The sequence below is a fragment of the Gobio gobio genome (assembly GCF_949357685.1).
Source record: "Gobio gobio genome assembly, chromosome: 1".
In the NCBI taxonomy this organism is placed as follows: Eukaryota; Metazoa; Chordata; class Actinopteri; order Cypriniformes; family Gobionidae; genus Gobio; species Gobio gobio.
Window position 1 is genome coordinate 32,202,922 of NC_137097.1, and position 26,404 is coordinate 32,229,325.

Genomic DNA, 26,404 nt, shown 5'->3' on the forward strand with positions numbered 1-26,404 from the left:
GTGAACGCAGCATAAGGCTGTGGCTGAAGTCAGTTGTAGTTCTTGTGTTTCTCTTTCCGTCAGTGATTCTGCTGATTATCATCAGGTGTTCATCATTAATTCTCAATCATCACTCAATTATCTCATTAACTTGAACACTGCTTCAATGGTACTTTATCTCAGTAGTGTGCACTAGTGGCCGTTTGCTGATCTTCTGAGAGTCATTGATTATAGCAGCCTTGTGACACTAGGACAGAAGATCCAGCAATGTTTTCATCAGAAAAACTAAACGATTATCAGAAAATTTGTACATAAATTTTGTACACCAGTTTAATCACACATCACACAATAAGCACTTCTGACTCCTACGAGTATATTGTTTCTGCATTCAGTCTATGGGGACTTGAACTAACGACTCGAACGAGAAGACTCGAGAGATTAACAAATCTTTTCTGTTTCCGGTGACTGCATAGCTTTGCCTATGGGGCTGGGACTTGATGAACGAATGACTCAAACCCGAAGACTCGAGAGATAAACTAATCAATTCTATTTCCAGTACAGAACATATGGGATGTTGCGCATGCGCAGTCAACACAAAATGAACAAATCGCTCTTTGAGACTACCCGTTGTTCTCGAGTCATATTAAAGATTCATTCAAAATGAACGAACCGTTCATGAACGACACATCACTACTTCAATAATTAGACAAAACGGCATCGCGCCTCAGACTGAAAGGTATGTACGGTGGCCCAGTAATGCACAACACAACAAAATATAAAAAGCAAACATAATTTCAAAACACAACGAAAACAAGCCACAACACAACGAAAAAGCCACAACACAAATAAATCAAGCCACAACACAACGAAAACAAGCCACAACAAAACGAAAAAGCCACAACACAACGGAAACAAGCCACAACACAACGGAAACAAGCCACAACACAACAAAATCAAGCCACAACACAACGGAAATGCTCCCAACCACTCGGGGGCACTCGGAGCGTGGTAAAGTTGCCACTGTTCTATAGAGTCGGCAATCTTGCAAAGAAATCAATGCCACAATTAGTTTTAACAGTATGTAGGCAAACCATTGTTTATCGATATGAAATATTAATTTAAAATCACCTACATGCATTATAGCTGCATATTTATGCTCGAGAATGCTTTGACCCGATACCACAGTGCTAAGGGAACGTCTGCCAATTCCACCAATTGGTTGAAACGTATTATTTGTATGAATTAAAGCAGCACTAGGTAGTTTTTGCTCTCGGGGTCCCCCTACAGTTGGGAAACAGTATTGTCCTCTACTACTGTCGTAAACTGTCATTCTACATCAGTGGATGCATCGCACGTGCATTTGTTGACATGACAACTATGATAGCCCTGAACACTGCAGGAGGAGTTCACATGTCTATGGAGTTCACATTCAGGTGTTCTGCTTGCGTCGCGTGTGAAATGTCTTCATCCCTGGTACAGTGGCATATGTTTCAGCATGTCATATGAATATAATTTCATGGGTTTTATTTTTTTCAAACGCCAAATGATCGCGATGCGCACGTTTACAAGCCAGCGTCATTATAGTAGCCTAGTCTATTGGTTACCGTTTTACGGAATCTATATGATACTTCAATTCAATGTTTGAGTGGTAGGTAATAACCATACATCGTCAATATTATAATATCAAGCTACCCTAGATGAATCTGCAAATTTGAAAAATCGATTTGCATTATAGCTTGAGGCAAGACAAATAAACCAATATCACAGACATGTTAGGTATCCTAAAATATGGTTTTGTACGTCTTACGTATTTACTTGCAAGAATGTAGCCCCTCCTCCTTCAGCTCATGCCAACGAGCAAACGCTGGCCCAATGTTGATCCTCGTCCTGCCTTTAATCCGATCACGTTCTCGTTTCCTCTTTTTGCTTTCCTCCGACAAAACCTTTGCTTTCTTATTTTTCTGTGCTGCTTCGGCCATGACTATAACATTCGGCAAACAAATGATAGTTTGGCTCGCACGTCCGAATTTAAGGAAGTGGGGGTGGTGGTGGAAGTGACGTATATGCCGTAAAGCAGTCGAATTTTGTAGTTCTTTTTTTTCTCGGGTTACTACCCGAAACCCAAAGTTTAAAAGTACGATTAAAAACGATACAGACCCCGTCAGGCTATGGCAGACGTGTCATTCAACCTATTGTAAGTCGATGTATCATCACAAGAGGTTTGAAAATATATTATAAAGGTTGAAAAGTTACCTAGTGCTGCTTTAAAATTGCTTTTAACATTTAAAAACAGACATGTTAAAATTCCACAGCTTGATTGTATTGGTAAAACTGACTTAATAATGCACAACACTACATTGGAATTTGAAAATTGTGGCAACGGGTCAATGCATTCTCGAATATAAATATGCAACTATTATGCACGTAGGTAATTTTGAATTGATATTTCATGTCGATATACAACTGCACACTTAAAACTGATCGTAGTGTTTAAATATTTGTAAGATTGGCGAATCTATAGAACAATGCAAGGAAAACTAACTTTACCGCACTCCGAGAGTCCCCTAGTGGCCGGGAGCATTTTCCGTTGTGTTGTGGCTATTTAGTTGTGTTGTGGATTTTTCGTTTTGTTGTGGCTTGATTTCGTTGTGTTGTGGATTTTTCGTTGTGTTGTGGCTTGATTTCTTTGTGTTGTGGCGTCATTCCGTTGTATTGTGAATTTATTTAGTTGTGTTGTGGATTTTTCGTTGTGTTGTGGCTTGAATTCGTTGTGTTGTGGATTTTTCGTTGTGTTGTGGCTTAATTTCGTTGTGTTGTGGCTTAATTCCGTTGTGTTGTGGATGTATTTTGTTGTGTTGTGAACTTATGTATGCTTTTTACATTTCGTTGTGTTGTGCACTACTGGGCCACCGTAGGTATGGGATGATTTTAGACTAAAAATGATTAATAAATGCACACACAATTATCCATGAACTTGATAAATGTTGCAGACATGTTTAACTATCCACAAACACTTGTGTGTGCAAAATACAGAATTACATGAATGTGCATCGATTTGTACAAATAGAGACATAGTTGTGAATACAAAACTTAGATTTTGTATTAATGTAAGTCAGAATTTGTGCGTGCAACGAGTAAGATGTGCATTTGTGACTCATTTGTGAGTCGATCCTATTTGATAAATTTGGATTTTGAGACTTTCATTTCGCTGGTTTGGCCTTGCATGATCCACACACACAGCTACCCAGCCAGCAGAGCCACGTGGGGCCCAAATGGGTTTGACCTGGGCTATCTAACTGGGACCCAGCCAGTTTTGCACCCAGTTTCCATGTAGGCCCCACATGGATTTGCCCAGATGAAATGAACACTGCTTAGTGTGCACACTACAGGCTGTTTAATGTAACACTTAATCAGTGTTGGAGGTAATGAGATAATTAAGTGATTGAATAATGATTTTGTATTAGTGAAGAACACCTGCTGTTAACAAGCATAATCACTGAAGGAAAGAGAAACACAAGAACTACTTCCAGCCACAGCCTTGGATGAAATCAACTGAAGATAAAATACATTACATCTCTCAAGATCTGATTAAACAACTCCACAAACAACATTAGCTTCACTTAATACTAACCAGACTGACTTTATTTCTGTCATACATCTACAGAAGTTCATATTAAGAATTAGGAAGAGGCTTAGATGTTGATTACTTATTTGAAAGTAATAGTTTGATTTGATGTTACCATTGAGGCGATCAGTGTGCTGTAAGCTGATTGCTAAGAATATAATCATCATATATTGGCTTAACTCATTGATATTATGTGGGAGGTTTACACGGGTAATATGTTATTAACTCTGTTTTATTGTTATGATTCTACATCAAGAGAATAATAGAATTTAATCAGAACATCAAACTATTGATATCACACCATTTACATATTTTGGGCTCCTGTGAATTTTACTCGCACACAGACATCAAGAATCAGCATATGAATCTCAACAATGGTGACATGCTTCAATGGTGCAATGCATTCTGGGAGCCATGGATAAGTTTCGTATGATGCACTCAGAATGCATTGCACCATTGAAGCATGTCACCATTGTTGAGATTCATATGCTGATTCTTGAAATCTGTGTGCGAGTAAAACTCACACGAGACCAAAATATGTAAATTGAGTGTTATAAATCGTTTGATGTTCTGATTAAATTCTATTATTCTCTTGCAGTAGAATCATAACAATAAAACAGAATTAGCAACATACTACCCGTATAAACCTCCCACATAATATCAATGAGTTAAGCCAATATATGATGATTATTTTCTTATCATCAATCAGCATCTGAATATAGTTTCTCTTGCTGTTCTCACCGTAACAAACAGACACAGCTGTCAAAAGAAAAACTAATGTTAAAAAGTCAAGATCCTGACTAAAGCACACACTGATCGCCACAATGGTAACATCAAATCAAACTATTACTTTCAAATAAGTAATCAACATCAACAAATAAAGTCAGTCTGGTTAGTAATAAGTGAAGCTAATGTTGTTTGTGGAGTTGTTTAATCAGATCTTGAGAGATGTAATGTATTTTATCTTCAGTTGATTTCATCCAAGGCTGTGGCTGGAAGTAGTTCTTGTGTTTCGCTTTCCTTTAGTGATTATGCTTGTTAACAGCAGGTGTTCTTCACTAATACAAAATCATTATTCAATCACTTAATTATCTCATTACCTCCAACACTGATGAAGTGTTACATTAAACAGCCTGTAGTGTGCACACTAAGCAGTGTTCATTTCATCTGGGCAAATCCATGTGGGGCCTACATGGAAACTGGGTGCAAAACTGGCTGGGTCCCAGTTAGATAGCCCAGGTCAAACCCATTTGGGCCCCACATGGCTCTGCTGGCTGGGTAACAAAGACAACCTGCTGCCACTAGACGGCAGTATTCTGCCAAAACAGACAACAGCACCATGAGTGTTATTCTGCCTAAGGCGTTTTATGTGTCCTCGTTATAAAGACGAGGAAAACGTTTAACAGTAGGCTAGCATTAAAAAGGTAGGCTATCAATAACACATAGGCTACCACTCTGCCTCTTTTCATTTTCATTAAAATATATATATTAAACATTAATAGCCACACAAATGTGGTCCAGGCAATGCACTACCGACATTATCTTCACTGCATGTATATTTAAATATCCTAAAAAAAGTTATAAAACTTCTCTTTGCCCTCAGTCAAAACGATTTGGCAGACAACAAATTATAGATTCATGACACCAAAGATTGCCCGTTAGATCTGCACAAGAGGAATTCTATCTCATGTTTAACCACTATAGAGACATCTGAGCCAGTCGCAAACATCAGAATGACTGGACCAGGAAAGGCTGCTCTCACCGGGGTTAAAGAGCGCTGAGCCCCTGGTGAATGCCTGGATCTCACAACTCCAAAAAATTTTTTTTAAGTATTACGCTCTCTTTATAACTACATTCTCATCTGAAAAGTCTTTAAACTACATTTTGTGACACAATAGTAGTATTTTTAAATTATGCTGGGTTTCTCATCACGTCACTTTACCACGTGACTGGAGCAAACAGGCTCCTGATTGGTTAACGTGGCACAAATTGACACCAAAGTTAAAAATGTTAAACTCCGCCGCCAGACGCAAAATCGCTTCAAACATGTGAATGCACAAAAAGCACCACTCAAGCGTAACACGCGCATCATGCAAGACGCTCAATTCGCTTCATTCACACAAACTGGATGCGCGAATGAGGCAGAATCGCGTCCATCACGCCACGCGAAACGCGTCTATCGCGCCGCAGGATAGCCTTTCCATTGACTTAACATTTAAATCACTCGCTGACGCTCTATTCGCGTTTGGTGTGAACGCAGCATGATACAGCTGTGGTTCACTTTGATGCGTAACCGGCCTGGTATTGAACCAGCGTTGAAGGGGGCGCATGTGCAGTAGGCCCAGCTCAAGCACTGCTGATGCTGAGGCCATATGATCTAACATCCTCTGAAACTTTCTGAGAGGAGTGTAAGTGCCAGCCTTGAACGATATATATATATATATATATATATATATATATATATATATATATATATATATATATATATATATATATATATATATATATATATATATATATATATATATATATATATATATATATATATATATATAAACTACATTAAAAAGTATAAAAATCACTCCTTTTTATAAAGTAACACTGTCCAACATAAGATTTAGTCCTACACTTCAGTTAAGGTATGACTGAGATGCTTGATTACTAACTTTGAAGCCCAGCTTTTGAGCTTTGAGTAATTTCTTGTGTAATTACTCACAAGAACACTGCTAAGAATTGACTTAAGAGTAAAAAAATTCTTGGTTCAAAGCTGCGCTTAAAAGTTAGTTATCAAGCATCTCAATCATACTTTAAGCAGGGTTGCCAACTCTCACGCATTTGGCGTGATACTCACGCTTTCAGGCTCTGTCTCACGCTCTCACGCTGCCCAACTTAATTTCACGCCAAATTACCAAACCTGCTTTTGATATTAAACAAAGTCTAAGCTTTTACATTTTTTTAAGTTTTAATGCGAAATTCAAACAATAAATAGCGTTTTGGCCCTTATATGGCTTAACAGTTAAAGCGAGAGTGTTGAAAAACGGAGTTGCGACATGTTCTCTCATGTATCTCCTGGTGGGCGCGTGGTCACGTGCTTCACGGAGCTCAATACTTCTAGCGCTGTGTCAATACATTTGAATGGCTTGATACACAACAGCTCCACTTTACAGGTATTTGCAGCAAGTTTTGGTAAACAGTACAGCATAGTGCATTGATTATTACGTCAACCATACATCGTTTTATAATGGAGAGTGATGGAGATGCAACATTGTTAACATTAATGTTAATGTTTTTTCTTGTATTTAGCCCTCAGGTATTCCTTACTAATTGGTCACATTTATACTCATTGATGGTCAAATGTGACCATACACCTTAACTATTTTTCAATTGAATAATGTTCTATATTTTAGTTCAATAATATAATATTTATATAATATTAATAACAATAATAAATATATATTATATATATATTTATTGAGATATTTTGGTACTAAATACTATTTGTGCAATAATTATGGTCCATTAATGACCACTAAAAATATTTTTCTTCTAATATTTTTATTATTGATATTACAAATAATATAGTGATTAAGGTTAAATTAGAGAATTCTTATTCAAAGAGGCAAATTAGAGTCATTTTGTGGCTCGAAAAATAATAATTTCCATTTGTACACAGCAAAATCCCCAGTGTTAAATTAACACTGGGGATTTTGCTGTGTAATGCCATTACCCACTGGTGCCTTTATGGCTCTTTAATCAATATACATGTATCTAATCTAGTTGCTCAAAAAAGTATTGCAGTTTTGCATTTTAATAAATATTTAGATATGATCAAACACTAGATTTCTTTAAATGTGAAATTTTAAAATGTTAATAACGTACATATCCTTATTTCCTTATATGTACAGTAGGCTATGAATTGACACGGAAATCGAAATCGATATACCGTCATATACCGTCAGCCCCTCAACACCTACGTTAAAAGTGCGACCTATGTTTACATGTGATCATTGAAGTTCAGAGTAGCAGTCGCATTTATGTTGGTGCAAACTCTTCTCATGTGTTTGCATTTGCAAATACAGCTGCTCCATTATGTCGAGGAGCAGAGATGAATGAGTGCTCGGAGGTCAGCAATTTTGCAACAACTTCTCCCTCCAACACGAAGAACCAGTCCGCGTCACCGCCAGCGCCGCCAATTCTAACTGGCTTACGTGGGCTTGAGCTTCTCGTTACACCGCCACCTACAGGTTTGGCATGCTCTTGACGGCATATATCCACGGGTACGTGTAAATTAACACTTTCCTCAAAACAGACATGTGAAACCGTAGAGGTTGAAATGTCCGTTTATAAAAATAGCCGCCCACGTGTAAACTTAGCCTTAGAGTTGATTCACGACACTTTGCTGTGCCACAAACGGGATTTTGGATGATGTCATAGGCATGAACCAATCACTGAATAGATGTCCTTATCTAAGAATATTCTCAGATAAATTTGCATTGAATGATGAAATTCCTAAGAGGAGTTTACATTCAACACACATTTGACAATAAATAATTTTCAAGACATTATAATATACACATTTGTAATGAAAGATAAACACATTTTCCACCATGTCTTTATTAAACATTTTTAACTGATGTGCTGTTAACTGACCTGCCTATATATAGCCTAGATGTTTTGATATAATCAGCCACCATGGATTCTAAAAGAAAACCAAACTGGCGGGAGGAAGAAGCGATCACTTGCTGAATTAGTCGAACAGTGGAAACGTTATAAAAGGCAAGTTCAGCCCAACATTAACCAGCACTGACAAAGATGATACCTGCTCTGTCCAAACGATACCGTTTGATTAACTGCTCATTGTCAAACATTTCAAAAACATTATTCCTCTTCTAAAAAGATTTGCACACGTCTCTGTCTCCACAGTGCCATCACAAGCCCCTACTGGCAACTCCTACCCACTTGAGAGACCTCTCGAGTTGTCTTAACTGGTAGTGTAAGAGTGAATCTTAGCTTTAAGAAATGTTATAACTTGCTTTTATACTTAAGTTTGAAAATAGGAGTAAATTTCATTCATTCTCAGCACTTCAGACTAAAATGGCACTTTGAGAAGCTTGATAATTACGGGCCCTGATTTGACAAAATCTGCTGCTCCGCTCTCGGCTGGCCGTGTTCGATGAGGCCGGCCAGCCTCGTGAGCCCTGTGGATCGGTCCCGCATCCGCCGAGGCGGTGCAGCGAGGCCGGTCATGGGGCTCACGGATGGACTGTCAGCGGGACTTGGGACTGCTGAGGCATCTTCCCAGTCTTTGTCTGACAGTTCAGATGTTCTCCTTCCCCGGTGGAAGCCCGCGCTGCGGCTTCTTCCCCCGGGGTGGAGGACCCGATGCATGAGCGGTCTGATTCTGAGGAATTAGACGTGCTCAGCATCGAGGCAGTCGAAGTTAAAAAAAATCTGTTTTATGTGCATTATGAACAAAGCCTTTGAATCTGTTTTAACATATAATTGTCCTTATTCTATCCCTCATTTTGCAACCTTTTTGATCTATTGCATTGACTAAAAGGCAAAATAAAATATAAAATCCAAAATAAAAGGTTCTGACTGAAGTAATTTTACATACCTTTCCACTATAGTAATGTCTGGAATCCAAAACATGTCTTTGGGGGCTGCAAAAGTTGTAATGTTACAAAATCTCTCTGGTTTCCAAGTAACATTCAAATTTGACCATCCCTGGAGAGTTACATGAAGGTAAGAGTGATTATAAGACAGATACTGTATGCTTGCATCGTAAATTCACAGGTGTTGAACACCCCACCATGCAGCAGGGTATTAAAGTGACACTGAAGCAGTGTTAGAGTTAATTAGATAATGAGCAGAATCACTGAAGGAAAGATAAACTCAAGAACTACAACTGACTTCAGCCACAGCTTTAGATGAAATCAACTGAAAAGACATTACATTTCTCTTATTACAAACCACACTGACTTTATTTATGTCATTTGTCTACAGTTCTTTTTGAGAAATAATAGAGGTTTAGATGTTGATGATTTATTGAAAACCATTACAATGATCAGTGTTTACTTTAGTTGGGCAGTTTGATTTGGTTTTTGTAACTGTTCATAAAACAAACACGTTGTCACAGAAGAACCTATTAAAAGAGGTGTAAAATCCAGGGACCAAAGAGTAGAAGTCCTGCCATATTTTCATTTCACTCATGAACTCAGTCAGCTGATTTCACTAATTAATTCTACCTCCTGGCTGAAAAACTGTGCTACTTAACAAATCCAGGTGTTTTGAACAAAATACAGAGCAGGACTTTTTACTTTCTGAACCTGGACTTTCCACCTCTGACATTTAGTCAGTTTGATTGAGAAAAATAAAATTGTCAGATACGTACATTGCGCAGTCCCTCCTGCTCTGGCCACCCAGCCAGAACAGCCATGTGAGCCCAGATGGGTTTGACCTGGACTGTCTAACAGCCAGTTTGGTCCTCAGTTTCCATGAAGGTCCCACATGGGTTAGCCCAGATGAAATGAACACTGCTCAGTGTGCACACTACAGACTGTTAAATGTAACACTGCGTCAGTTTATGTTAATGGAGTTAATGAGAGAATTAAGTGATTAATTAAGTGATGACTGAGCATTATTGAAGAAAGCTCCTGTTAACAAGCACAATCACTGAAGGACAGAAAAACACAAGAACTACAACTGACTTCAGCCACAGCCTTAGCTGAAATCAACTGAAGATAAAATAAGACATTAAATCTCTGAAGATCTCAGAAGAGGATGATTAAACAACTCCACAAACAGCATTATCAGCTTCACTCATCACTTACCAGACTGACTTTATTTCTGTAGATGTTGATGTTTCATTGAAAATAATTAACCATTACCATAACCAATATGGTGATTAGTGTTTGCTTTAGTTGGGCTCTTGACCCTTGACTTTTTAAGAATAGATTTGTGCTGGCTGTTTGTTATGAAGTAGAGGTGGGCAGATCGATACTAATATCGATACTTAAGTTTCAGTTTCTCTCGTTTTGCGACCTGGCCGTGTTTGTCAAAATGCTGCTGCTGTCACAGAGCAGAGCAAGCTCTCAAGAGTGCTGCTCGTGCTCGACACTGCTCTCCTCCCCGTCTCCTGTGTTGTACCGTCACGTGACTCACCACTAGCGCTACCACCAGCAGTCAGGCTCGCATTTCTAACAGCAGTCAGTCAGAGGCGGAGAATGGCAGCAGAGAGAAAGAGGAGCGTTGTATGTAAAACTTTGTGACTTTGTTTATTTAAGAAAAAAATCCTGAAAAGAAGTGCACTAAAGAGGAGAAACATTTTTTGTTAACATGCTATTTGAAAAGAAAATTTGTTTTTACATTTTTTATATTTGTGAAGTAATCATTTTGTAACTTTGTTTATTTAAATAAAACAGAAGTAACCAAAAGTTGTTTCTGAACAAAAGCTTTTGTAGTACTGATTAATAACCCAAAATGCAAATCACAAAAACAAATTAAAAGTCATGAAAATTCATTTAGATTTAGGTTGAAGACGCATCCACCTTAATTATTAAAAAGTATCGATATTGGTATCGGTATCGGCGATACTGGCCCTGTATTTACTTGGTATCGGATCGATACCAAATCTAGCGGTATCGCACACCTCTATTATGAAGTGAACAGCAAGAGAAAGTGTGATCAGTTGTTGGTGGCTCATTGATGATAAGAATATAATCATCATGTTGTGGATTAATTCACTGATCTAATGTCTGACTTTTATATGGATGACATTCGCTATTAATTTGTTTGATTATTGTTGTATTTTACAGCAAGAGACTCAGTTTAATCAGAATTGATCAGAATGCATTGTACACTAAACATTTTGAACTCCTGCAACATTAACTCACACTCAAACATCAAGCATCAGCGTATGAATCTCAACGATGGTAACATGTTTCAATTCAGCAATGCATTCTATGATGCCCCTATAATGTACTGCGGCATGAAGTATGTCACCGTTGATGAGATTCATTCGCTGATTGTAATAGTCTAGAAGAATAGTCTAAACTAGAAGGATCCTACCGTAACCGCTCCGTTTTTGAAAAAATAGCACACGAAATGGAAGAATGGGAACACAGAAGAACGTGGCTTCAGTGCCAAAGGAAGGTGAAGAGTCTTAAAGGTAAAATAAAATGTCCTTCATAACCTCCCGAACTTTAGTGCAACAGCGGCTGCGTCTGACGTCATTGTTATTGTTCTTTTGCACATGCAGGTTAGTTTGAAACCTCAAACATTTCACACTGGAATCAGATATAGGCCACATTTTAAAAGGTAATGTGAACAGTCAAACAAAAAAATCGGATCTGAGCAACAAATCTGAATTGAGCATTAAGACTTGCGGTGTGAACGGGGCCAAAAGCACCTGATATTTTTTTTCTCTTGCTGTTCTCACCATAACAAACACAACTACAGCAATCAGAGAATATCTAAAGTTCAGAAGTCAAGGGTCAAGAGCCCAACTAAAGACAACACTTATTTATTTTCAATAAAACATCAACGTGAAGCTGGTAATGCTGTTTGTGGAGTTGTTAAATCCTCCTCTTCTGAGATCTTCAGAGATTTAATGTCTTCTTTTATCTTCAGTTGATTTCATCTAAGGCTGTGGCTGAAGTCAGTTGTAGTTCTTGTGTTTCTCTGTCCTTCAGTGATTCTGCTTGTTAACAGGAGCTATTTTCAATAATGCTCAGTCATCACTTAATTAATCACTTAATTATCTCATTAACTCCATTAACATAAACTGACGCAGTGTTACATTTATCAGCCTATAGTGTGCACACTGAGCAGTGCTCATTTGATCTGGGCTCACATGACTGTTCTGGCTGGGTTGCCAGGGGCCTCATTTTTAAACGTTGCGTACGCACAAAAGGGGTCAAACTGCCCAACCTCAAATGTTATGGGCAGGGTTAAGCTCAGCTGGCCTGGCATCCAGGCTATCATATCACCACAAAATATATCCAGATTCAGCTCACATATAGGGAAGCTTCACCATAAAATAATTGATCTAAAAAATAAAATACAAATGCCTTCAGATATTAAAGGGTCAATAGATTTGCACCAAAAAAATACTTCCTTGACACAGATCAGCCCATCAAGAATAAGCATATGAATCGCAACAATAGAGACATTCTTAATGCTGCAATCCATGCTGGGAGTCATGAGTTTTATACTATGGTGGCACCCAGAATGCATTGCTGCATGAAACATGTCACCATTGTTGAGATTAATTTGTTGATTCTTGATGTTTGTGTCTAAAGGATTTTTTTTTCTCACAATATATTTAAAGTTCAGAATATTTCACCTCTGACAAGAGAACTTTGTTTATGAAAAATGTTATAAATAATAAATAATTAGTAACCACCACTTTTGATAATTTTTCTTTATGATTATGAAAAATAAATTACCTGTGTTTTATCTTGATTCAATTTGGTCTGTAAAAAGAGAGATTTAATGTCTTTTCAGTTGATTACATCTAAATCTGTGGCTGAAGTCAGTTGTAGTTGCAGCTCTCTTTCCTTCAGTGTTTCTGCTCATTATCATCAGGTTTTCATCATAAATGCTCAATCATCACTCAATTTATCACTTACGGATCTAATTAACTCTAACACTGCTTCAATTTTACTTTAACACCCTGCTGGAGGTTCCCGTATGAACACGGAGTGGTAATTAGTTAAACTTTGTGAAATGAGAATGAGATAGGTTTTTAAAACACTTACAGTTATCATTTTGACCTGTGTTGTGAGAGTCTGGGCTTTTTCATTCTGTTGATAAAAAGATTGTGTTGAGAGATGATACTGCAACTGTTTGACATATCATTTAATGACCTGAATGAGAAGATAAATCATGCTGGACTCATACCACATTTGTGATGGCGGTCACATATAGGTCCACATAAATGATGGAAGGGTTGTATGCAGTTGTGTTGGCATGCTCGTAATTGAATATCAAGGGCCACATTCTGGAATTCTGAGAGTCTTCCTTGTCTAAGCCGAGATATTCAAAAAGTTGCATTTTAGCTTCAGCTTTTCCTATTGCATTGCAGTTTTGAGCATCAGACACCCACCCTGTGGATAGAAGACATTCGGTAACACAGCAGAATATATTTTTACAGGCACACAGTGAAACAGAAGTTAATGTTTAAACATTCATCTTTCTAAATTTCATACTCTCGTCACATATACAAAAACATATACAAAAACAAACACAAAAACAAATATTGCTTTTCAGAGGCCACTGTAAAAAATTTACCGTAAAATTTACAGTAACTTACTGGCAACGATTGGCCAGTAAGTTACTGTGAATACTTTTTACAGTAAGGGTACTGTACTTCCATTTAGGGCTGGGCGATATATATCGTGAGATTGTTATGCGCATCTCATCAGTAAAGCCGGTTAATTGATTAGTAGTAAATCGGCTTCACCTGCTTTCAGATGGCGCAGCATTTACTACAAAGAGCCGTAGTTAACTGACAAGCTGAGCCATATCGCATTAATATCGTGGACGTATCGCCAGCGATAATTAATGCGATGGCTCAGCTTGTCAGTTAACTACGGCTCTTTGTACACAGCAAAAACTCCAGTGTTAAATTAACACTCCTGGGAGTGTATATGAGTCCACTCAAGAGTGTTGAAGGTAATGAGATAATTAAGTGATTAATTTAGTGATGATTGATCATTATTGAAGACACCTGATGATAACAAGCAGAATCTCTGAAGGAGAAAATCTCAAATTGTAAGCCACCGTTATGGGGATGGGTGTTTGCTTTAGTTGGGCTCTTGACCCTTATGTTATTAACTTTAGATTTTGTCTGGCTGCTGTATCTGAGTTATAATTACCAGAAGAACAAAGACAAAAAGTGATCTGTTGGTTATATTATGACAATCATCATTTGAACTATATGTTTGATTTATGTTTATGTTTACAGCATAACTGTGATTCTGCATAAATATATTAAGTTTTAGACATAATATAAAGGATTTCTTAAAAGTTGTTTTAAAAAAAAAACTTTTCTTTTAGCCACACACAGACGTCAAGATTCAGTCTATGCATCTCAACAATGGTGACGAGAAGAATAGTCAATTAGGAAAAGAAAATTACATAGACAATTCAGATCATAATTTATTCATACCGCAATGCATGATGGGAGCCATTAATGAGTTGTGATTGGTGGTAGCCACTGCAACATGCTTTATTATTGTCACCATTGTTGAGACTCACAGGCTGATTATTGATGTCTGTGTTTCTAAATAAATTAATTTGAAAGTCATTTGATCAGAACAATGTTAATTAAATATTTTAGATTATAAGAAAAAAATGATATTCACATACTGTAAAATCACAAAGCTGCTGTTAACAAGTTAAACCAAACTTTCTCAAAATGTTTCATTTTTCTGATCATCGCATGATTATGTCAAAACATAGCCAACACTATCAGATCACACTTTTCTTTGTTAATTAGACTGCTATAAATCAATAACAGCAGACAAACAAAATCTAAAGTTAAGAATATAAGGGTCAAGAGCCCAACTAATGCACACACCCATCCCAATAACGGTGGCTTACAATTTATGATTTTCTCCTTCAGTGATTCTGCTTGTTAACATCAGGTGTCTTCAATAATGCTCAATCATCACTAAATTAATCACTTAATTATCTCATTAACTTCTCTAACTTCTTTCTTAATTTAACACTGGAGTTTTAGCTTTGTAGTAAATGCCGCTCCATCTGAAAGCAGGTGAAGGCGATTTACTACCAATCAATTAACCGGCTTTACTGATGAGAAGCGCATAACAATCTCACGATATATATCGCCCAGCCCTACTTCCATTTACATTTGAGCCCCTGCCCCTGACGAACTCTCTGCACGGCCCTGACTTAAAGCTCACCTTCGAGTATTTATATCATATTCCGGTAATGAATTCTGAACAACAATAATCTCGGGCCGTCCATGTGAAAGGGGTACAAAGAAAGATATGATTAAAAAAAAAAAATTACAGTAGTTTACTTTACTATTTACAGTACTATAGTGGCTAAATTGTGATTTTTTTTTACAGTAATGCTTTGACTACTGTGATTTCAACTGTAATGCTTGGACTACTGTGTTTTTTACGGTCTTACTGTAAACTTTACAATATTCTACTGTAAAAATCGTTTACAGTACTGTTACTGTGAAATCTACAGTAAATAACTGTAGATTTCACAGCCATTTTTACAGTGCATCCATAATGTTCTCTTTGTACATAATTTAGACATACAAAATATTATTCTACAAAAAAAACATATATGCAAGCTTCAAAAGCTTCCCTGGTTTAAAAATATAGATTTATGAGGATAGTGTTTTTATCTGCTGATCTCATCTAGATTATCTGATGTCATTAATTTCACATTACTGATTATAGTAACATTTCTACAGCATGATATACATCAGCGTTTAAAAATTTGATGAAAAAAAAAAAAAAACTTTTTGAACTACTCACTCAATCATCAAGAATCAGCATATATATATCAATAACGATGACATGCTTCATGCCAAAATACATTCTGGTAGCCAGTGATGAGTTTCGTATGATGCACCCAGAATGCATTGCAGCATGAAGTATGTCACCGTTATTGAGATTCATACGCTGATTATTGAGAATTTTTGTCACGTTGAAGGTGTTATAATCTTACTGTTCACAGATTTTATTTTTTATTAAATTCTCTAGATTTTCTAATTAAATAGTGCTTGAGCTCATGCTGTAGAATCCCAGGGTGATGTAAAACTAGTACCAGATAGAAGACTCTGATTGAAATCAGCCCACGAATCCATTAGAGGTGTGCGATACCGCTAGATTTGGTATCGATCCGATACCAAGTAAATACAGGGCCAGTATCACCGATACCAATATCGATACTTTTTAATAATTAAGGTGGATGCGTCTTCAACCTAAATCTAAATGAATTTTCATGACTTTTAATTAGTTTTTGTGATTTGCATTTAGGGTTATTAATCAGTACTACAAAAGCTTTTGTTCAGAAACAACTTTTGGTTACTTCTGTTTTATTTAAACAAAGTTACAAAATGATTACTTCACAAATATAAAAAATGTAAAAACAAATTCTCTTTTCAAGTAGCATGTTAACAAAAAATGTTTCTACTCTTTAGTGCACTTTTCAGGATTTCTTTCTTAAATAAACAAAGTCACAAAGTTTTACATACAACGCTCCTCTTTCTCTCTGCTGCCATTCTCCGCCTCTGACTGACTGCTGGTGGTAGCGCTAGTGGTGAGTCACGTGACGGAACAACACAGGAGAGGGGGAGGAGAGCAGTGTCGAGCACGAGCAGCACTCTTGAGAGCTTGCTCTGCTCTGTGACAGCAGCAGCATTTTGACAAACACGGACAGGTCGCAAAACGAGAGAAACTGAAACTTCAGTATCGATATTTTCACGTTGGTATCAATCAATACCGATACCAACGTTGGTATCGATATTATCGATATTAGTATCAATCTGCCCACCTCTAGAATCCACGATAATATCTATATTATCAATAAGTATCTAATATAATTAATCTTTACTTTCCTTGCTGATCTGACCTTAACAGTTTTCAGTAAAGAGAGAAAATTTATTTTTAAAAGTTAAGGCCAAAGAGCACAACTAAAGCAAACACTAATCACCATAATGGTGACCAAACTATTAAGGTGAATGTACCTAATAAGCTCAAGTACCCATTAAGCACACTTCTATCTTTGAGCTCAGATTATAAAAATAAATTAAAGCTGCGAGCAGCGATGACGGGCCCAAGCCGGTGGCAACGCCACCCCGGGGGCATCAGCTTAACTGTGCACAGCAGGCAATATGCATTTAATCATGAGAATATTTTAAGGCCTGTTCACACCGGGACGATTTTAGCGTGTGTTTATCGCTTGTGACGAAACAAGGGGGGCAAATGTGAGTGTGCACACAGACGCGCCAAACGCCAGGTGTAAAAGCATCATTTAAAAAAAAATGGCTCGAGTTTGTTTTTTTATTTTGACGCGGCGCGTTAAAAACTGGCCGACCAATGAGATTGGCACATTTGTTCACGTGCCTGGAGCTCCTGAAGTTACATTAAAACACGACTTGGTGGCGCTCAAGCACAAAACGCTCTTGCCGAGCACACATTGATACGACGAAGAAGTAGTAGTAAGTAGACAAAGAAGAAGATGAGCAGCTAATGCTGCTTGCCAGTTCACACAAAAAGTGTGTGAATGGTTTTTGCCACAGACATAATATGTCTATGATTTTGACAAGCACGTAAATACTGTCTCTCCTATTCTTCTGTGTGACAAGTGAGTGTCAGAGGCGTAAAGTGCCGTAGCACCACCTTGTGTACCGGGAGCGCTATCTACTGAATGTGCACGTTCACTCTGCTTATCGCCAGTGAAAATCGCTTGGGTGTGAACACTAGGGCTGAACGATATATCGTTATCGTATCTATATCTAGATATGAACTTTCAAGATATTACTATCGAAAAAAGCAACGATATAGACGATATAGATTTCCCCTCTCCGCGCTCGCCCTGCATACAACTCTGGCAGTCACAACAAACATTAGTTTTATGAGTGCCATTGAATGCACCGCTAAAGCCAGCGCGCACACGTTTCCATGGTGACACGTCATTGCTTGTCACGTGACACACCGCAGCAGCAACAGCGCTGAATGAATGATGATCTGCTTTTATGTCATTTTTTTCCTTTTTTATTCAGAATATTCACAAATGTGTTAGCTATGGCATGAAATATCTGATATTCCGATTGTCAAATACATGCAAGTGGAAGTATATTGTTGTTTGAACACCTTTATAACGATCGCGTTAGTTGAGCTGTATGCGCAATGGGCGCCGTCGTGTTAGTTTGTGCCGCATCGGATCTGTTGGATTTACAACCTCTATGTTTACAACACGTGAATTCATCCACTTCTCCCAAAATACTTAAAAGTAAGTGGCTGATGAACTGGGAATAGAATAGAGTAAACATTGAAGTTACTTACACAATGTGTATCTGATATGAATAAAACGTGTCAAATTATAATGGAAAGGATTATTATTACCTCTTCCATAGACATCAGTGTGTATTTTACAAACTCTAAATTAATTGTTTTTTTTAGTACTTATGTGAATTTGTATGTTTGAAACCTAAAATAAACAGTATGTGGTTGAAAACACTGAAAAGTTGTGATATATGACAGCTCTGAGCGCGGCTGTCTCTGGCTAAATTCAACATTTGATAATGTGATGCACTTGATCATCCGCTCCAGGGACCAGCCTAGACTGATTACACCTGTGTGATCGTACGTGCGAAAGGCTTAAAAACAATACATTTTCTGACACAAATTTTTGAAATGTAGGCTTAAATCAAACACATTTTAATTCAGATTCTGCCCAGCCAGCACAGTCATGTGGGGCCCATATGGGCGTCACCTGGGCTGTCTAACTGCGGCCCAGCCAGTTTTGTCCTCAGTTTCCATGTAGGCCCCACATGGGCTAGCCCAGATGAACTGAACACTGCTCAGTGTGCACACTACAGGCTGTTAAATGTAACTGAATCAGTGTTGGAGTTAATGAGATAATTAAGTGATTAATAGAGTAATGACTGAATATTACTGAAGACTCCTGATGATAACAAGCAGAATCACTGAAGGACAGAGAAACACAACAGACTTCAGACACAACTTCACAAAAGCATTATCAGCTTCCCTTTTTAACTATTAGATTGACTTTCTGTTATCTTAGTTTTTATTGATAATTCCCACTGAGCAAAGGCGTACGTTGAAAAGACGTCCACTGAGGAGCCAGAATGAACGATTTTATGACGTCTGTTTTTGACGTGTTCTGCACGTCCGATATAGACGTTCATGGAACCTCAAGGTTAAAAACTAGTTCAAATTGTGGACATATTTTCCATTTGTAATTGCAAAGCAACTCACAGAGAGTGTGTGTTTGTCCAGAAATCATGAAAATAAAAGAAACTTAGCTCACACCTTTAGACACTTTAGAAAACGTATCATCTGTAATTCACACATCTTTGGATCGGGAGAGAATCGTGGGATTCAATCCAGGATCTTCTTGCTGTGAGGAGACAGTGTTTCCCACTGAGACACTGGTGCTGCCCTTAATCACAGACATAAGACACACTTTGACTATTTCTGTCAGACGTCTACAGAAGCTCTTACTGAGAATTAACAGAGGTTTAGATGTTGATGTTTATGTTTCATTTGAAGTCACCATTGTGGTGAGAAGCGTTTGCTTTAGTTGGGCTCTTGGTCCCCGTAATTGTGTTAGCTTTTTTTTGGCTGCTGTAACTGTTTATATACTATAACCTTGTGAATCCACTGCATCGGGACTAATAGCAATAAAATAATCACTTATCCTGAAAGATGATAAAAAAGAATGTGCACATTGTTTTGAGAAATATTTCAAATAGTCACACGCAGACATCAAGATTTTGCATATGATTCACAACAACGGTGACAATCATAACAAAAAAAACTTCATGCTGCAATGCATGATGGGTAGCTTCAAAGTACAAAACTCATGCTTGATTGTCACCGTTGTTGTGAATCATATGCAAAATCTTGATGTCTGCGTCTGACTATGTGACGTATTTTCTCAAAACAATGTGCACCTGCTTTTGTATCATCTTTCAGGATGAGTGATTTGTTTATTGGTGTCAATACAGCAGATTCACAAGGTTATAGTATATAAACAAATTATTATTTGCCGAACAAGAACCTAAAACTCAAAAGCACAACATCAGATTCTAGACTTCTGATGATTTAGTCATCAACAAGGCACTGACAACACCTGAAGTCGCTTTATCTTTGCTTTCTCAGCCATACAGTTTCACACACACAGTTATAACATCCAAAGAAAAGCTAACTTAAGTACAGGGACCAAGAGCCCAACTAAAGCAAACGCTTCCCACCACAATGGTGACTTCAAATTCACCATAAATATCAACATCTAAACCTCTGTTAATTCTCAGTAAGAGCTTCTGTAGACGTCTGACAGAAATAGTCAAAGTGTGTCTTATGTCTGTGATTAAGGGCAGCACCAGTGTCTCAGTGGGAAACACTGACTACGTTTACATGGACAGCAGTAATCTAATTATTGACCTTACTCTGAATAAGGCAATAATCTGATTAAGGTGTTTACATGAGTAGCTTTTAGAATATTACGTTCATGTTCCCGTTTTACATGTTACAGAACATAGTTTGATTAATGGTACGTCATTACGTCCCCGTGCCACACTACGCTGTCCGGGGTCCAATCATAGCGCGACTTTCGTGGGTGTGTTCAAATCAATGGGCTCAGGCAACCCACTGTAACTTTACCTGCGGGTGTCGCTGTTGGACAGTGTGACTTTATAAAAACGAGTGATTTTTATACTTTTTTTATGATATTATGATATATATATATATATATATATATATATATATATATATATATATATATATATATATATATATATATATGTTTTATTTTGTGTAATATTAAATATTGTCTTTCAGGTTTTTTTAAGAGACCCATCTTGCCTCCTTCTTGACAGCCTACATTTCGAATAATAGTTTTGATAAATGATGAAAATGTGATGAAAAGGTTTCAAAATCGTTATTGTTTGGATTGTTTTTTTTCTGCCATCGAGCCACAAGCGTTCACTGAATGGCATATGGCTCGCAGGCCTAGAGGTTCCCGACCGCTGTTGTAAGCAGACAATTATGAATCTGGGATTACAGATACAAAATGATCGTATTTTACTTTTAAAATGAGCATTATTGCAACACAAAGAAAAAAATATATAGAGGAGGCCATGTCCGAGTGAGCAGAGTTTTTACGGTCTATGAGCAAGACACGCAGTCACGCACCATAGCAACGTCATGGCAACGACATTTCAGACTGAAAGATACGTAAAAGATAAACGGGAATTTAAGCGCATTGTTTTGTACGTGCGGTTATATTAATTATAATTCAAATTCTGTTTTATTTGTCACAATATTATTGATGATTGTTTAGAGGGGCACTTTATGTACTTTTGATACGAGCCCCCAAAGCCCTCCCCTCTGCACTTGCCTGGTGTGTGTGTGTGTGTGTGTGTGTGTGTGACCTGTCACAAAACGCGGCGGAAACTCCTTCACGACGTTAATAGTTAGATTAAGGTGTGTACATGTCTACAATGCACTTAGATAATGCGACTAAAACAGGCATACTCCACATGTCTTAATTCGATTTTTGTTTAATTCGAGTATGGCTTTAACCGGATTAAGGTAATTAGAAATCGCTGTTTACATGGTAGTTTCTTAATCAGAGTATGGTCTTAATCAGATTAATATCGGAGTATTGTTGTCCATGTAAACGTACTGACTGTCTCCTACTAATCTTTTCTGTTTCCGTTACTGACAGCATAGACTCTATGGGACTGACAGGAAGAACGAAAGACTCAAACCCGAACTCGAAAGAACAAATCTTTTCTGTTTCCGCTACTGACAGCATAGACTCTATGGGACTGACAGGAAGAACGAAAGACTCAAACCCGAACTCGAGACTCGAAAGATGAACTAATCATTTTTGTTCTTTCCAGTACAGATTCAGCATAATGCGCATGCGCGGTCAACACAAAATGAACGAATCACTCTCTGAGACAACTCGGTAGTCCCGAGTCATATTAAAGATTCGTTCAAAATGAACGAATCGTTCATGAATGACACATCACTACACACAATAAGCACTTCTAACTCCTGCGAGTTTTACTCACACATAGACATCAAGAATCAGCCTATGAATCTCAACAATGGTGACATGCCGCAATGCATTCTGGGTGCATCACGCAAAACTCATCTATGGCTCCCAGAATGCATTGTTGAGATTCATAGGCAGATTCTTGATGTCTGTGTGTGAGTTTATATCACAGGAGTTAGAAGTGAGTAGTGTACAATCTATTTCAAAACTTCTCTGATTAAAACCGTGTTGGATCTTTTCTAGAATCACAATCAAAAAAAGTGAATAGTATATTGCTCATACTCAGTCATAAAATCGATTAATTAAATCACTATACAGTGATCATATTCTCAACATCGAGCAACCAACAGCATCTGATTGTGTATATGCTTTGCTTTTCTTGCCATAGTAAACTCAGTTACAGCAGCCAGAAAAACACTAATGTTAAAACGTCATCAAACTGCCCAACTAAAGAAAACACTGATCACCATGATGGTCAAATTAAAAACTAACAATTTTCACAACAAAATCAAACAAAAAATCTGTTAATTCTCAATAAGAGATGTCTGACAGAAATAAAGTCAGTCTGGTTAGTAATGTGTGAAGCTGGTAATGCTGTTTGTGGAGTTGTTTAATCCTCCTCTGCTGAGATCTTCAGATTTAATGTCTTTTTTATAGTCAGTCGTAGTTCTTGTGTTTTTCTTTTTCTCTTTCCTTCAGTGATTCTACTCATTATCATCAGGTGTTTATCACTAATGGCCAATCATCACTTAATTAATCTCTCACTATCTCATTAACTTTAACACTGATTCAGTGTTACTTTAACACTCTGTAGAGTGGGACCATATGTGCTCTGAGCAGTGTTAATTTAACACTGGGGATTTTACTGTGTGCTAGTCTAAACATTACCACTCAAAAAGAGAAAAGAGAGCCCCAAAGTATTTACAAGATTACCTGACAGACTTTAAAGACGATGTAACCAATGTGAATGTCAATTATTGTTACAGGGCAGTGTGTGGAGTTCCCTAAACCTATAGAGAAGCCCTTATGTCACCTGATGCTCCCGGATGGGAACATGCCATGAAGGAAGAGATGGACTCACTTAAAGAAAATGACACATTTGAATTGACAACTCTACCAGAAGGCAGAAAGACAGTAGGGGGAAGATGGGTATATGCCCTTAAAGGTCCCATGGCATGAAATTTTCATTTTATGAGGTATTTCAACATTAATATGAGTTCCCCTAGCCTGAATATTGTCCCCAAGTGGATAGAAATGTTGATCAGTGTAAAACCGAGTTCTGGCTGTCTTTCTCTGCCTTTGAGAAAATGACAGGCCAGACTAGCCAATCCTGAAGTCTCCTGTTATGACGTCCACACAGGAACGGTTACCTCCCTTTCCTCCACCCAGAGAATCTGGCACGCCCATGCAAGTGCTATATTTGTCCTGCAGAGATCAAAGCTTGTGAACGAGTGAATGCTGGCAGTTTCTCAGTGTTTGGATGTACAAATGAAAACATAAGTCTTTTTTCAGTTCCTTCTGATCTGTGATTTCTTATGTGTAGCTAATTATTTATTATTCGTGCACACACTGCGGCTTCTCTCTCTCCCGACAGAACGGTGTTTTCGTGTTTTCTATCTTATGAGTCAGTGTTTTTGTACGTCCTCATCGCGTCTATCTGTTCTACAATGTGCATACAGTCATGAGTTTCTGCTCAACATCGGCAGACTCACATCTCTTTAGAGATAAATCTCACGCACGCCGAAGCTCGGGCTGCACTGACTCGGCCTTCAACATCACCGACCCCCAGTACTGCATCTGGCCCACAGCGGAGGCACCAAACGCGGCGCGAGATTAAGCAGAAGGGGGGTAAACGTGAGGGTATCCAGCTAGGCTAGCCAGCTTTCCCCACAATAAACTGGATTACATTCGATTACTGAAGTTGAGTCTTTGTTTGCGCTGTGTACTCAATGCGCGTCACTGACACTTTTCATATGATTGTAACATATCTAAAAATAATCAACACTTACTAACTCGTTCATCTCGCTGTAATGGTACATTGCATGTGTTACAAAGTTGGTAGAATAATGATGAAGACGGACTCGGCGTGACTGGGACTCGTGTTTATTCAGAACTCTCAGATACAAACACAATAAACTCGCGCTGACAGACAGCGCTCTCACAACTCAGTAGTTAATATAAATAACTTTGTTAGCAATCGCTCCGTCTCCGTGATGTCCAGTTCGCGAACGAATCATTCTTTTGAATCGGTTCTTTTTAGTGAACCGAACCAGTTCACCAAATCGGACTGAATCGTTCTAAACGGTTCGCGTCTCGAGTCAGCGCTGATCCATAATTTACTAAAGTTACTAACTTTCTGACATGAGTGACAGCCCCTCCGACTATAAATAAACTAATAACCTGAAGTATATTCTAGTAACAACAGTTCACTGAACTGAGAACTGATGTGAAGTGAACTCAGGTCCATCCGTCTCTCTGGCAGCAGCTCGTGCGTCATAGACCTCGTTAAACCACGCCCCCTCCGCTCATTTAAAATGCAAAGATGTCAGCCAATCACAACAGTGGGCGTTTTTACTGAAGTCTCACAGCAGACACGCCTCTTGAAACAGGGCATTCAGCCACAGGGCAAACAGCAGTATAGAAAAAAATGCCTTTTATTTCTAAATTATGACATTTTATGATGTAAAAATCGTACTACCAATATAAGTACACCTCAGGAAACATTATAAAATAATAGAAAAATGCCATGCCATGGGACCTTTAAAGAAAATGCAGAAAGAGGAAAAATCTTTAAGGCTAGGTATGTTGCGAAAGGATACAACCAAACTGAAGGCATAGACTACTATGAGACATTAGCGCCTACAGCAAATCTCACCTCTGTACGGGCATTAATGCAGATAGCTGCTCAGAATGACTTTTTTGTTTATCAGATGGACGTCAAAACAGCATATCTGCATGCTCCAATAGAGGAAGACATACTTAGAACAACCAGAGGGTTTTGAAGAAACATCTGACATAGGAGACAAGTTAGTATGGAAATTAAAAAAAATCTCTGTATGGTCTAAAACAGTCTGGAAGGAACTGGTACAAACTTTTACATGATCATCTTGAACAAAACAACTTTGAGAGAAATCAGTCTGATCACTGTAGCAGATTGAAAATGAGACAATCATAGTGATCATCTGGGTAGATGATTTGATAATTGCAGCAATCAGTGAAGATCAGCTCAACAATTTTAAAGAAAAAATGAAGTCCAAATTTAACATGAATGATCTGGGGAAAATATCTTATTTTTTGGGGATTCAATTTGAACAAAAAGAGGGAGAAATTAAAATGAATCAGAAAAGGTACACAGTAAATTCCCCGGTGTTGAATTAACACCGCTCGGTGTTCAAATGGGAACCACCAGCAGGGTGTTAAAGTAACACTGAAGCAGTGTTAGAGTTAATAAGATACTTAAGTGATTAATTGAGTGATGATTGTTTGATTATTGAAGACACCTGATGATAATGAGCACAATCACTGAAGGAAATAGAAACACAACTACAGCCACAGCTTAAGATGACATCATCTGAAAATACATTAAATCTCTCTTATTATAAACCAGACTGACTTTATTTCTGTCATTTGTCTACAGTTCTTTTTGAGAATTAACAGAGGTTTAGAGGTTGATGTTTTATGGGAAATGTTTGGTCACCTTTATGGAGATCAGTGTTTATTTTAGTTGGGCAGTTTGACTTGGTATTTTATGTCAGGTTGTGATCTTAGTAACCAAATTTACTAGAACACATATTATGTTGCAAAGGAATACATAAACATAAATTATCAGGTGAAATAGTTATCATCATAAAGATTTTTTATTTGACTAAACTAATTTTTCAGAAAAGTGAATAATAAACATGTTAATAAAGGTTGTTATAATAGATTTTCACCATAAAGGCTTTTCTAAATTTTGATATTTAGATACATTTAGCGAGTAAAATGTTTGCGCACACAGAC

General features: G+C 37.7%; 1 protein-coding gene across 4 annotated transcripts in view; it reads right to left on the bottom strand.

The window, feature by feature from the left end:
• LOC307125994 (5-hydroxytryptamine receptor 3A-like) overlaps positions 1-26,404 on the bottom strand; it is a 133,047-nt gene that overhangs the window by 66,620 nt on the left and 40,023 nt on the right. For 2 of the 4 annotated variants that reach the window (XM_079816308.1, XM_079816307.1), the window contains 3 exons: positions 13,508-13,713; positions 13,366-13,410; positions 9,222-9,331 (listed from right to left, as the gene is read on the bottom strand). In XM_079816308.1, coding sequence (XP_079672434.1) covers positions 9,222-9,331; positions 13,366-13,410; positions 13,508-13,660 — 308 coding nt within the window. In that variant the 5' untranslated portion in view covers positions 13,661-13,713. Of the gene's footprint in view, positions 1-9,221; positions 9,332-13,365; positions 13,411-13,507; positions 13,714-15,534; positions 15,589-26,404 lie in introns of those variants that run through there. The other 2 variants (XM_079816306.1, XM_079816309.1) reach the window with 2 other exon arrangements.